Consider the following 15239-nt stretch of genomic DNA (forward strand, 5'->3'; position numbering starts at 1 on the left):
GGATGGAAATATTTTAAAGAGATGACAGATGAAATCAATAATTCTCAGTTTCTTTACTACAATTCTTACCTGGAAAAAGCATTTGCATTGCTTTGCATCAGCAAGGTGATACACAAGTGCCATTTGCATTGTGGAATTGTAATGTCCAGGATTAGGCACAGAAAGGCACAGCGGTGTTCAGCTGCTGCCTCTGAGATAACATGCACAGCTCCTGAAAGGAGGCTGGGGGAAATCCTTCTAGGGCCCAATGGAGTCCCATCAAGAAACACAAAATAACCTTAATCCTGGCACCTGCTTGCTTCTATCCATTCCCAGGCTTTTAAGATAAAAAAGTGACATGGAAAAAATGAGGCAATCTCAGAGCTAATAGATGAACATGAGTAAAGTGAGCAGATGTAATCTTTTCAAAAACAAAGAAGGAGCCTGAGAAAATTATTGGTATTTCTTTACCACATCAGTGAGGGTCATTAAATTATTCGAGTACTTTGAACTGAGTAAGACCTTGACAGGTGGTGCAAAAAAAAGTCAGACAAATGAGGTATGTGAGCCAGTCCTAAAGATGTACGTGGTTTCATATGTTACTTCCCTCTCATTTAAGAGTGGAATAGGCATGGGTCCTTACTCTGCACACAACAAAGACCTGAATCCTTTTGACTCCGAAATCTGGAATGCCACAGTAACTCTTACCTTCATACGTTCTGTTCCGTGTTTGCTGAACAATTTTTTCCCCATCTTTCTTAGTGAAACCAAACTTCAGGACTTCCTGTAAAGCTAGAGCATAAAGAAGAATAGCATCATGGAATCCTTCCACAAACATGTTCACCTAGAAAAGAAAGAAAAAAGAAAAAAAAAGCAATGGCAATTGACACATTACAAATCTTTTTTCCCTATTGATTCACTAGAGGGAATCTACAAATTAACCACAGTGACTAATTTGGAGAGTTATTTCTCAACTGTTGGAATCCAAAGGAATGTGTCTCAAAAAAACCTCAGGGGGAAAACGGCAACTTTTGACCCATTTTTAAAAACAGTTAACCACTATCTGCTATTCTGAACACTCAAATCACACTTTAATGTTGTGTCTGAACAGCTCTGCAGATAGGGAAGAAATTCACAGATCACAGTTCTCATGCCCAGACGCACAAACTCTGCACTTAACCACGTGAGATTCTGTAAGGGGCTGAGCACCTTCATCCCGCAGCAGTCCCACTCCCCTTGTGCAGGGGACTTAGCACGTCTCAGGACCGGGAAGTATGTTCTGTCATGATTTTTTCTGGAGAGCACAACTGGTGTTTTTGCTTGTTTAATGATTACTGCTTCCATTTCTGGCCCTTGTTCAGCCAAGTATCTCTCTAGCAACTGAGCAATGGAGAAAACTACTTACCCTCTCCAGCAATGTATTCTCTGGAACTGCCAGAACTTTTCCCGCCTGTCCTTTATAGTTTTTTCAGTAAGTGACATGAAATGAATGAAATGCTGCCTTATAACCATAATACAAAAGAAAACTGCTACCTACCAGCTCCGCCTCCATAGGCAAACTACAGATTTTTGGTCTGTATCACTGAGTAACAACACTTAAAAGCTGAGTGCTGCAGAAACATTACAGGTTTGCTCACAGGGAGCCTGATGTGCTTCAGTAGTGAAGCAATAATTATTGCAGGAGCTGAGTTCAGATGGAGGCCCATCAGCAGAAGGAGACACACACGACTTGAGCAGCACAGTGCCTACTCTTTTGTAGGCAGCAACTTACACATCAGCAATGCAATGCACTTACTTTATGACAGTAATTCAGAATGAATTATCTTTTCAGTTGCAAGAAAGATGTTCCCATTCACTCAGAGTTTCACTACAATAAAAAACCTCCTGACATCCTAGCAGAGGTGTTAGCAAGGATTGTACCACATTATGACGTCTCTTATTGCCATTTCCAGTGAACAACTCACCTCTACAAATATTGCCCTGGATAGAAAAAAAGATAGATTTAGGATATCTTCCACTTCAGTGTATCTAAACAATTTAAAATGCTAGTACATAAAGTGTCAGTCTAACTCTCGCAGTTTTTACCTGGACATCAGAAACGTTCAAAGACGAAAACATGCAGCCAGTTAAGTAAATAACTGCTCCATAGATAAAAAGTATTACATAGTTGATTGGTTAAGCCAAACTAATCAAACCCTGATAATGTAATTACATCCAAGACATTCCTTCACTCTTAAAGCACTTGCCAACAGTAAGAAGAATTTTGGAATTCTTTACTGAATATTACAAAAGTTTCCACTGCTCTTACATTTAAAACTAGACTTTTAGTAACTCCAACCTATACTGCATTAAGAAAATGCATTACAGTTCAGGGGAAGAGCCCACAGTGCTACAGGAGGCACAGACAGCTCAGCTCACTCTGACAGCCAAAGACTAAAGGGCAGCTGCAGTTATTTTGAGCTATGGAGAGAAAGCATGAAAGAAGAGGTGAAAGTCAGGCTTTTAGTGGAATAACAAGAGCTGGTGGACAGAGTGCACACTAGGACAGGCTTTGCCAGCAGGGGGTTTAACTTTTCAGAGTTGAAAAAACCCCAACCAAACCAAGAAACCACAAAGCTCGACAACTGCTTCATGTGCCAGTATTAGAGTCCAAGTGGCCTGTGGATGATCAAACATGGGCTTTCTTTACGTGACATTCTTTCTCTAGTCTCTGTAGTAGCTCTACCTCCCTGCTGGCTGATTTACAGCTTGTGGCTGGCACTTGTTTCAAGGAAAGCTATTTGTCACTTCCTTTGTCCATGGCATAGACCTCTCAGCGTAACACAGCAACCTTCAAAATCCTTTTTGTCAGCTAATTTCCTCAACCTAAAAATCTACTCATGCCACAGGCCTGGAAACACTTCTGTAGACACTGCAGATCTGCCAGATAAGCCCTGTCAAAACTCAGTTGGCAGTTTGGGAGATTACTGCCACAGCCTCTTGCCAAAGCCCCTCTTGGCCAAATCCCCTGACATCACATATGAAAAATCACATTAGAAAATTCCCAGAGGGTCATCTATGCCACTGCTCAGTTGCTGAAACACAAACCCCAGCATTTTATCTTATGTTGCCAAGGAAGGTGAAACTGTGGGTAATTTTGCCATTTAAAATCTTCTTCTAAAAGAGTAATAGTTACTATTTACAGGTGAGATTGCACCTACACTCCCCAGCCAAATCATCTGCTGGGCACACCTGCAACTTCTCACATTATTCCAGAAACATGTTCAAGCACCAGTTCTTGAAAGGGATACTGGATACCATGAGGGGCATAAAGTTTTAATGCATGTCATCTCGCTCAATCATTTAGAAGTTTCCATAATTCCACACAGAACACGGGTTGCACGATGCGAAGGACAGAGGAACATGTGAAATAACAGCTACAGAAAATTTTGAAGGGATTGTTCCTTGCTGGTGAAAAGGGTTAAAAAGGGATAGAAGAAGTGTATATTCCATGAATATTTCAAATAGAAATCAGAGTACATATGAAGATGTCTTCACAGGCTGCTTGAAGGTGTCCATGGTAAGTAATTATGTGCATGGTTCAACCTTAGATACTCTTGGGATAAAATCTACAGAGAGTACAAAATCTATTAGAGGTCAACTACTCTTGTAAGTAAGTAAAAGTCTTTTAGTTGAGCTCTAATAAAAAGTAGAAAATTTTGATCATAGTATTTTCGATTTTCATTTATGCTGCTTTTTAATCACAGGTGCAAGCTGAGCTTCACAACTTGCATGTCAACTAAAAAATTATTGTCCCTGGCTCCTTCTGCACAGCAGAGCTACCCTTCAAAGTGGCAGCAATGCCATTGGCAGCACAGAAGCTGCCAGGTTTGCTGAACAGCTTTGGAGGCTGCAGTATAAATATATGGAAATGTCTTAATGAGATCTTCCATATTACTTTCAAATCCTATCCAAATACCTAAAAAGCAGGTAAGCTAACTCCGTAGCTAAATAAGATAAGCACGCATACACCCTTTTATTTTCCTGCCTTTCTACTCTAAATAATCCTCTTCCATCAGGGGGAAAAAAAAAAAAAGAAACCACCTCTCTCAATGGAAATCACATGAATAAATTTTACACAGTTCAAAGTTATAGTTCCCCAAGCAGCTATAGTGTGACCACACTATTCATATATACCAAGGTGTTAACAGCATACACAGCAATGCAAAATACTACTGACATGGAAGAGAGCCAAGCTACAGCTATGCAGGACCCATAATTTTCCATATCCTGCCTACTAGCTGTTAAGTAAGCTTACTCTCTCCCATCTGGAACTGCCCAGCTCTGAATCACAGCAATTACAGCAATTAATACCACTTCAGTGCCAGGTGGGGAGCATCATCAGCACCTTTTCTCTATTGCAAAGGCAAACAACTAACATTTCCCAAACCTGGTCTCTGCATCTACTTTCCAGTATATCCACAGTGATTTTCAAGTTGTCAAATTATAGTTCCAGCCAAAATCAGTGAGGACCTTGCAGAACTGCAGAGGGTTGTACCTAGACTTTTTGCAAAAATCTTATCAATTTACATACTTGACAAGATGCTCAGGTGAGATAATGCCCACTGAAGTCTGCCTTCACCCTGTTTTAGATTATCCCACACAGATGAAACTAAGCAATCAAGCATGGAAGTTTGATCCTATAAACATACGACACTCATCTAATATCAGGATTATGAATACTGTAAGTGAACCTCATGAAGTTTAGCAGTATTGTGTTATACTGTAAAACTATAGCACAGTAAAAATACGGCAACGAAGTTCAAATACAGCAGCTATATTAAAAAAAAATGCTATGATGTATTTTAAACCAATCTCCTGACAATCTCTCAGGGAGGTGGTGCAGTCATCATCCCTGAAGGTGTTCAAGGAAAGACTGGCACTTTGTGCCATGCTCTAGTTGACATGGTGCTGATCAGTCAAAGGTTAGACTTGATGATCTCAGAGGTCTTTTCCAAACTAACTGATTCTGTGATTCTGTAACAAGCTTGTTCACAGACTTCATGACTATGGATTTCTCCATAACACATCTTACTATTTAGGTAGATGTCTTCCTGCTACCTCGTGCTGCTTCAATAGAAGTATTTTTTAATATCTCAATAAAAGTATTTTTTAAGCAGTTGCAATTAAACTGTCAGTGCTCTCTTTTTAATCCTTCTTCAGCAAGTCAATTATAATTATGATCCTTTATTTATGAGCTTTTCTAAGAAACCCTGACCTAGCTAACTTTTCTTACATACATTCTTGTCAAATATCTTCAGTTGTGTTCTGCTGACTCACTATCCAGCAATACACTCTTCACTTAACTCTGGAGCAGGGACTTTTCTCTTTGATATCATTTGTTGATGTTGCACATTCCCATTTACGACATTGCCACTGCTGTTGATGTTGTTCTAAGCACTGGGATGCCCAGAGGGGCCCTCAGCAGTTCCTTGATGAGTTTCTATGCCCTTGCTCTGAGCTGCACAAATCCAGAATAAGGTGCTCATGATTCTTACATAATATAGATGATCGACAGATAGAAATGATTCAGGTTTTTTTTTAATTATTCTTTTTTAAAGATAAAACATCGTTGTTACAAACTGATTTTCTGTTAAACTTTTAGTTTATAAAAACTCAAGTCAAACTCTAGGTGGAGCTGAGATGTAGATTGAGAATGTGAAGGTGAGGGAAGAATATCCTTACACTTGAGCATTACCTGAGAATAGGGGAAGTGCATTTCAAACCAGGAATATCATGTCCAGTTTCAGCTTTGCAGTAATTTATTAGTCCTACAGGTATAACGCTACCACGTATGATTCTGCATGTTACCACCATAACAAGATTATCACAGCTCTCATTTATGTACCATCCACCTCCTCAGATCTTCATGTGATTTCTCAATGCCATGATGCAACAGAAACTTGCAGAGCTCCCAAACCTCACCTATTGATAACAGCTACTTCCATGCACTGGGATTGGAATTTCAAGGACTCTCAAGTATAACAAATGCAAAGCCAGAGGACGCACTCACAGACAGCTGTCATAAACAGCATGCCTCTAGATGCCTGCAGACACAGATACATGACTAGGCCTGTTTCCACAGAGATCACATCACTGTGGAACCAGCCCAGCAACTGGAAAAGAAGATATAGCTGTAAGACAGTTAACCAAACCTGTATGTTTAGATGGCTAAGACCGAAAATACAGCCTGTTCACTTGGGTAACCAGAATGCCCCTCTAAAGGACCTTAGTGCTTCATAGAAACAGTAAAAGGAAAGAGAAAAATAATAGAAACACGTGCCTTCTTCAGAGAAGGCCATTTCCTCAATATTTAATTCAAAACTGAAAGAGAACATAGGGCATTACGCCAAATTCTGGGCAATGCAGCTGTAGTCAAGACAGCTTCTCGCTATATTCACTGATATTCAATCTCTATAAATACACAAATGGGCACCTGCTCAAGAACACATGAGGGCAGGGCCCAGGACTTTGTTTTCTAAAGGACATATTTGGGGCTGGAACTCACATGTCTCCCTAGAAAAAGAGGATGAGCATTCCTCAGTGCAAGGAGATGTCACGTAACAGTAAAACCTTGTGCATATTTAAGAAAGATTTATTCAAGTACTGTTGCATCAATTTCATCTTTCACAGGGAGACAGTGTTTATGTGGAAACCTGCAAGACATTTTTCTTTTAGGGGAGCATGTCACCTTATTATGTGAATTCTGCAAACTGAAGCATATACTCCACTTTAAAATTCTACCTTAACAATTTAGCACCTCAGTCGAATAGGACATCACTTCCCTTTAAGGAAGCATCTTCCAGCAAGGTTGCCTGATTGTGTTCATCTCCTTTCCAGTATCCGCTGGTACAGCAGTAATGCTGAGAGCAGAGGAGACGGAGGTGTGTGCTCCACCTCAGTGCTCTGCGCACCAGGCAACGCGGCCCCAGTGTGAGGACTTTGAAACTGAAGTGCAGGTTGAAGGAGTCTGGGGAGCAAGCATTGCTCACAGCCCATAAGCCACCCTTCTCCACCACGAAAGGGCCCGCGTATGGAAAGATCCCTGCTTTTTTTTGCACTTTGTTTGATTTGGACACAAAGATGGGGCGCCGCAGCTAAACCCATTTCCTTAAGGGTGAAACCATGCCTTTGCCTGCCTGCACTGTTCAGATATGCATCTGACCAGCTGGTACATGAGCTGATGTGCACTGCAGGCATGCCAAAACACTGCTACCCTGGCTCCACCTAGACAAGAGGATGCTTACTTGAGCAGGACCAAAGTACCACTAGTGACAAACTCTCAGCCACTTTAAAGCCAGTTGTGGACCAGAAGCATTTTATTCCACAAGAAGGAATTAACAAAAAGAAAAGTATATTAACAACCAATATCTGTGATTTACTTAAAAAAGGCTGCCAAATTCATGGAGTTAAGGGATTTTGTCAGTGAAGGTTATTTTCTTGCTATGAGAAGAAAATTATCCACAAAGCCAGCTCTGTCTTGTATCTAATCCTTATTCTTTAGTGTTTCTTCCTTGTTTTTCCTAATAGCCCATTCTTGAAAAACTGCTAGATTTACTCCTGGTCATCCAGCTGGGGCAGCCACAAGTTGCTCTGTTGTCTCAATGGTGAACTAAAGCAAAAACCTATTCAGTCCCAGGCTGCAGGGTAGCTGTGCTGTGCAATGTCAGCTAAAATACACCAGGGCACAGTAACAACTGAGATGCAAGGGTATGGAGAAACCCATCCATCCCACTGCCTGTGAAAGCTGTCCATTCTTTGTTTGTTTATTGCTTCCAACACTCTCCTATGTTATCTAGAAAATAGCTTTAAACTCCCAGTGCCTGCTGCCAACAGGCCAGGCAGAAATTTCCAGATAGAGACAAAATGAGTTCCTTCTATTAAACATAGACACAGGAATTGCCACCTCAGCAGAATTAGAACCTTATGCACAGTCTGTCCACATAAAGGGGCTCTTACTGTCACTCATTTTCACAAATTTTGGACTCAACCCACAGCCTGACATCACTGCGTCTCAGATCTTCTCCAGACCTCCAACAGCATGGCCAATGCAGGGGCAGGTTGGGCTGAAAACTGCTCTGCTCCAGGAACAGGATGCTCCTCTGGGACCAGATTTTCCCCTCTGAAAACCTGCATGGGATTTATTTCTGGCTCTATCCACCATGTTCAAAGATTCCTTTTGCAAGCTGCTACCAGCCATTTTACCTCTCTGTGGTTTTGGTTCCTGTAGCACCTTTAGTATCAGCCTCAAAGGAGCACAGCTGATTTATCCAAGGAGCGGCACTGTTTTGTACCAGAAGTGAACTACCTACAGAATGATCATTTAGGGGAGGTTCTCCTTTATGTATGCTTTACAGACATACTATTCACCTATGTAATTTAGCCCTAAAGGGCTGCATGTCACCTATCAAGGAAAAGGATAGAATCAGAGAATATATGTGCTTGTAGTTAATGTGATATGCCCTACATTCATAATACATCTCTAATTCCAGATAAACAACTAACGCAAAGAGTGTCTAGCACAAAGCAGTATACTATGACTGACTAAATACTTAAGGGATCTTAATCATAAAAGGTATAGCTGCCTTTTTTAGAATTTCCTGCTTTCTAACAAACTACGTGGTCATTCACACAATGAGTTACAAAACTATGTTCAGAAATCATACACATGGTCATAGTGGTGAAAAATGAAAGATATTAAAGAAGTTACTCTTCTCAGCTGAACATAAACACACAGAAATTACAACATGCTTGTTTTAAATAGATTTTTCTAAGGATTCCCATTGGTAGTCTGATGTTAATCTGTTATATAGTTGTAATGAATGCTTACGTTTTAAGTTAGCCTTTAAGTTGGGACATATTAATTGCAGATAAACACCTAGTAACAAAAAACTACCAGCCAAGTCTTTTCATTACATATTAAGTTTTTAATGTCAGTGAGCAAGATTGTTTTTCAAGTAGGAACATATCTCAGTTTTTCAGAATGACAGTCACTCATCTGAAAAAATCAGTTCCACTTGCTAAAATAAGTTAAACTGGTTTAAGAAATGCAGAGCGAGGACAAACAGGAAAGACATTTTTTGTTAATTGTTTATCCTTGTACAATGTGCAATTGTTTTGGGTTCTGGATTTCTAAGATTATCATCAAACCACGGAAATCACAGACATATTTTATTTTCCATACTAAAAATGCTCCAGATTACATCAGTTCTCAGGCAAAACTCAGAAAAATCATTGTATCACTGTGGAGACAACCCACGCATTAAAACAATTTGCCTGTGCTACACATGCGGGTTGGTGAAATCTTCAGTGGGGTAAAAACCACATCTGATGAAAAGGACCATTTAATTTCTGCTTTGCAGCAGATTATCGAAGGCTACCCAGCATAGCATTTGATTTAAATACAGTCTTAAGGGCTGGCTAAACACAAATGATTTAGGCACAGCCAAAAAAGCACGGCTAAGTTCAAAAGTATGCTTGGAACTGGAATTAGTCATCTAATCTCCTTACTCAGTACCAGGCAAAAATTAGGCACACAAAATCAGGATTCCTAAGCACCAGCATCCCACCTCACCCTTGCCAGCAGAGGAGGTAAGGAATGAGGGATGGATGTGACCTTGCTACTCTCACATAGGCAGGTAACAGCTCCCCACTGCAAGAACATGCAGTCAAGCCTTTACAAAAACCCCACAGGGCATCAGTCCTTTCAAGTTCCCTGTCCTTTTTTCATCTAAAAGCCCTGGGGCTACTTCTACTGTGCTAGCAGGAGAGAAATTCAGGATCAAATCTCTGCTTTCAGGGAATCTGAACTCCACCCTTCCCTGGCCCTCTCTGCAGGGCATCCTGGGATGTAGGCACTCCTAGAGCTGAAACCCAGGTGCTGGGGAAAACCTATGATGTGCCAAGACCTGGGGAACCTCTGGGCTGAGTGTCAATAATTTGCCAGAAGAGCCCACCTGAGGCTGAGGTTGCCATGACAAATGATCCTTTTATGAAATACCAGGGTAAATAGGCATATGAACTTGTAAACTTTAATGGCATGGAACTAATGTAAACCCTCAGGCTCCTATTAATCATGCTTCCATACCAAATAGTTTAAAAATTAATTACTTGGCTTTGTTATTTTCTTCCAGATAGTGGATATCTGACGAAAGGTGTTCAGCTGACTGATTAACTACCCCTTTGCTGGCATACTTGCACTAGCACGGGAAAGGATAGGTGCAGCAGCTATGTCAGAAGATATTTATGTGTACCTATCAGCAGGCAGTAACGTTCCAGCCACACATCTGAAACACGTCCTCCCACCCTTCAGCAGCGGGATGATAGTTAACACCTCCAAATTTGAGTATTTGCAGCCCCTCCAAAAAAACTAAAACCTCACTCTCTTAGCTTCTTGCTTCCTTATTGACTGACTGATCCCTGAGATCCTGCTTGATTTTACTTTCTAAGGTATTGCAGAGTCTGCAGGCTGATGGGCTAACTGGATGCATTGTACAAATACGTGTCCCATCAAATGTAAATGTTGTCCTGTCTAGTGAATGCCACCTTGTTCCCAGCCACAGAGTGCAGGGCATCTAGAGCTCCCCACCTTCCCTCCTCCCATTGTCCTGTGCCCCATTCTCATGCCCCTCTTATTCATTTGCTCTGGGACAGAGACAGTCCTTGTCTCTTGAATACGCCTTGATATATTAGTTCTTTTTAAAATGGGCTAGACCTTTTGATTTTTGTATCAGGCTTCTCTTGCTAATGAAGAAAGAGAGAAGAAAAGTTGTGAGTGGGTTCTTACGCCTCCTTCCATGCACAAAAACACCACTGCCTTTATTCACCCAGCCCATCCTCACAGGCCAACTACATTATTACCCCCTCTGCATTTGACAAATTGCTAAATATCCCCTGGAAAAAAACCAAAAACCAATCCATCAGAGCTGGCAGCATGGTACACTCATCTCTTACAGCGCAGGAGCACACCCGAGCCCTGCTGCCTGCCTTTGCTCTGCCAACACTCCTGCACTGGGGTGCTTTGACTCACCCATGGGGCTGGCAATACCCTCATGTTAAAAAGAGTTGTCCCTCTGGAGAATGAGTCTGTCTCAGAGCTACCTTCAGGTTGCTTAACCTCAGAGCACTCAGCCATAAGACATGAACACGCTGGCACAGCAGGAGATCACAGGTGTTACTGATTGCCATCTATACTGTTTCTCAGAAGATTTGTCATTTGAATACCACAAGGTTAGACCTTGCCCCACCCTCATTCAGGATTACTTTCACTGTATCAAAAATGAGTTCAGGAAAGCTTCCCTGGATCAACTCCATGTGGGATCTGCCACTGTGGAGGCAATGTCCCTTGGCTCTCAGGGTCTCAAACAAGGAATACACATTTCTGGCCTTGAAGAACTGTCCTTTTTTTATGTCCCTGAAGAAAACAAAGCACGTCTCCTTCCCTACAACCCCTGCCACCCTCCTTCTTCTTGCAGAATCAAACTCTCTCATTTAAACTGTTTGGCTCAGCCAGAAGTCAAACACTGAACTCTTAACCCAACTTGTGTTACCACAGTGTGAGGTTACTGGCACAGGTAAGGTGAACCATCCACGGCACCCAAGGTACTGAGGCTGGAGCATGCCCTCAGCCATCCTGCAAGTGCACCACTCCCACAAAAAAAAAAAACTTCCAGCTGCCCACTGGAAGCAGCATCCTGACATAGGACAGGCTCATCTAAACCTTCTCTGCATGCTTTGTTGAGCTGAGGTTTTTTTCATAAGATACCCGGGAACAGGAGTCATAAACAAAGGTATTGGCTGCTAGAAAGTCAGTTAGCAAAGGTATTTCATCTTTTAAGTATCATTTTATGCTAAACAAGACACAGTCTACCTTTTCCTTCATTCAAACATTTCAGAGTCAAACCTGAGGACCATTTAAATATCAGCATCAAAAATCCTATGATTTTACATAAAAACGATGCCTCAATGGGACAAATTAGCTTTGGATTATTAGCAATGCAAACAGCATAGAGAGGCATTAAAAACAGAAGCAGGTTATGAACTTTGTAGGAAGACACATTTTTCACACTTTGAAAGTGGAAAATAAGGTGTATTTCTAGCAAGTACTTCAAAGGGAGAATGCCTTACTCATAAATGTCTGAGTGTCTGTTTAGTAAAGTGGAATGTGAATATCTGTGAAACCCAAGTAAAAACATGGGGCTATGGAAAATATACAACATGTACATGAAGTTCAGCTCTAAACTTTTACATACCCAAAGAGTTCAGATGTTACTATTTTCAGATATACATACAGTTTTGTACTATCTCCTCCATGGCTTAAGACAGCCTCAAAAAGTATGCTTAGATAGGCTAAAAAAACTAGACAAATCCACTGGAAGAAAGAAGAATAATTTATTTCTTTTACTGTCTTTTATGGTATCTGTTAATGGCAAATAACATACTATTACACTGCAATTTTGCCTGAGACCCTGATGTGGATGACACCAGTCTTTCACTGAGAAAGCATTAACTTCAGGAAAAAAGAGAAGTGTCTGTTGTATGCACCAAATTTAGCAGTCTCGAGTTCAATGCTGCTCTTACAGAAATTGAAGAAACTCTCATTAATTCCAAGGGGTTAAGGGCTGGTTGTGAAAATCCTAACTATGTTTTCCTAATAGAATTCATCTTGTTAATAAGCTGGCATGTGAACTCATTTTTTCCGGCTGCTGAAAGCAGCTTGTGGTTTGCTTTTATTCTTTCAAACACAATTAGCAAAGCACTCCAGCAGTTGAATAGACCCATTCATTTGAACAAATTATTCCCTGCCAGGGTTCGAGGGGTTTTTTTCCCCTTTTTTTTTCTTAAATCTCCTCAAAACTCTCTCCCATCCTGATGTAGTCAGAAGACACAAAAGCTTGACATTAATCTTGCCTGCCTGTGCCTGAAAAAAGAGAAGTGGGACAGACACCACTGAATAAGTTACATTTTCAGCATCTCAGTGACACAACTGAATTGCTCGCTTATCCCAACTTTATCTTAGCTGGTGTGCAATCCTAATTAAAAGGCTGACGTAAGGAATACACACAGAGAAAAGTCTGGCACGGATGTTATGGATGAGATGATAAACTTTATGAGCTACCTCCCATGTAGCTTTTGTAGTTAACTGCTGGAGCTAGAACAGTTGCTCCTAAGTGCACCATTTCTCATTTCAGAGGGCTAAAAATGTTAAATAAAAGAGTTGCCCTTTCCAATAGGTAGCAGCATTTTGCTGATCTAATTAATCTATGTAGCTCGTTCTTTCACTGAGATAACTGAACTGGCAAATCAGGCTCCAGTCTGCTCTTCCTGATGCTCATTTTCAGGGTGAAAAAGGCTGTGGGTAGGATAAAACCCATGGCTCTACCTCATGAACAATGCTGTCGTGTAGTTAACACAGCAGAAATATCTGTTTGATTAGTTACATTTTCAGTTTTTAAAGGACAAGAAAAAACAAGCCATGGGTGGTCTGTAACCTCAGAAGAGCAAATATCCTGGGCTGTAAAATCATCCCAGCTCAGAATACTGGGTTGGACATAAAAAAAGCATTTATTGAATCCTAGGCCTGAGTCAGGAACAGAAGGTGCATTAAGAGCTTCCAAACTGCAGCCTACCGCCAATTCATTAAGTGTTTGGCATTATTTAATAAAAATGGCTTATGCATATACTTTAACTGAAACACTGTTTATTCATAAACATTTTTAACTACAGTATGCATTGGGAGTTATTCACATACCAATTTAGAGACAGTTTCAAATTCTTCCTTCAAGTAACTGCATGCAATTCCCACTGCTGTCTGGCTCAACTAGGCTACAGGTCTGCAAGGAGAGCTTGTCCTGTATTTTGCAATTAAACCAAGGATCTCAGTTGGTTTATAGAGACCAGAACACACTACTGTTAATGTCTTGTTAATGCATTAACACTATAAAACTGCTGTCATTGGAATAAAAGCATTAAAGTGTTCTAGTGTCCTTAATGAACCCCAAATTTGAACAGATTTTTGAAAAAATTCCTCCTTTTTTTTTTGGATATTTTATCAGTGAATTCATTCTCCAGGTAAGCACAAAATAAAAAGGTCAAGCTTTCCACAAAACTACAGGATTCTTCTTGAAAAAACATAATGACACTGTTGAATGCTGAAACAATGGCTGAGCAGACTTAAGGCTTCAGCCCACAGTTCTTTGGGTTGCATTAACACGACAGTACTCAGAGAGTGGTGAACAACCAAACTAATAGTATTTGCTAGTGGTCTCAGACAGCTGTTTGCAATGGGATGTTGCAATGGGACATCACAGAGAGGGAACATCATCATTTTTAGCCCCCTCCTGTGCAACTACAACCTACCCAAATACTTCTGAGATGCTTTCTCAAAACCTCTCTTATTTTCAATGCTGTCTAGTTAAAAGGCGTTTAAAGAAGCTTTTTCCCCTCAGAAGAGAGATTCCTGGAAGAGTCAAAGAAATTTCTTTTTCCACACTTTCCTGCTCATTCATAAGGCACAAGTTCCTCCACCTTCTCTATTTCCACAGGATAACACCCATGCAGAAACCACAGAAACTTCTGACCTGGGAAAGCCATACCCCGAACACGTTTTTCTCTTTTCTGTGTGATTTCACAGCTGGAGATGGAGACGGCCAACACTCTTTGACCTGTTACTTCTCCAAGGGCCGTATGTGTTCTGCATCTGGCAATGGGACAGCTGCTGCTTTAGAACTCTGCCCTTTCTGTCTCCCTTATCTTTCCTTCTGTCATCTGCTTATTTTCCATTTTTATGATATTCTTTTTTGTTAGATAATAATGCCATTAGGATTAGTACTGGCAAGCAGCCAGGACAAAATGGCAGCACTAATGACTTTTGTTTGACTTAGGGTCACTGTGAGATAATTTAGACCACAGACCTGGGGCCCCACTTTCCCATGACACTGAAAAAATCCACACAGAAAAGCAGAAACACTGAATGCTTCAAATCCAAACCTCCCTAAGTTCATCCTCTTGGGACAAAGCTTGCAGAAAAGAATGAGGACTATATTTCAACACCCGTAGATAGGACTTGAGATGGACTGAACTACTGACTATCTTTCCGCATAGTTTTTGTTTTCAGGAGCAGAATCCAGCAGAGAAAAATCCATCACTGTCACTTTCCACCCACTCAGCTCAAGGACTTCTCCCTCCAAGTCTTCCCTTGGAGGACACAGCCTTGCTTAATG

The 15239-nt window shown here is 40.9% G+C and overlaps 1 protein-coding gene across 1 annotated transcript in view; it reads right to left on the reverse strand.

Moving 5' to 3' along the window:
• The window catches only part of NPR3 (natriuretic peptide receptor 3), a 40494-nt gene that overhangs the window by 12446 nt on the left and 12809 nt on the right, over positions 1–15239 (reverse strand). Inside the window, exon 4 of the mRNA XM_027635071.1 lies at positions 688–823. Within this exon, the coding sequence (XP_027490872.1) occupies positions 688–823 (136 nt within the window). The remainder of the gene's footprint in view (positions 1–687; positions 824–15239) is intronic.

This window comes from Corapipo altera, unplaced genomic scaffold (assembly GCF_003945725.1).
Source record: "Corapipo altera isolate COAL_440 unplaced genomic scaffold, ASM394572v1 61411, whole genome shotgun sequence".
Lineage (NCBI taxonomy): Eukaryota > Metazoa > Chordata > Aves > Passeriformes > Pipridae > Corapipo > Corapipo altera.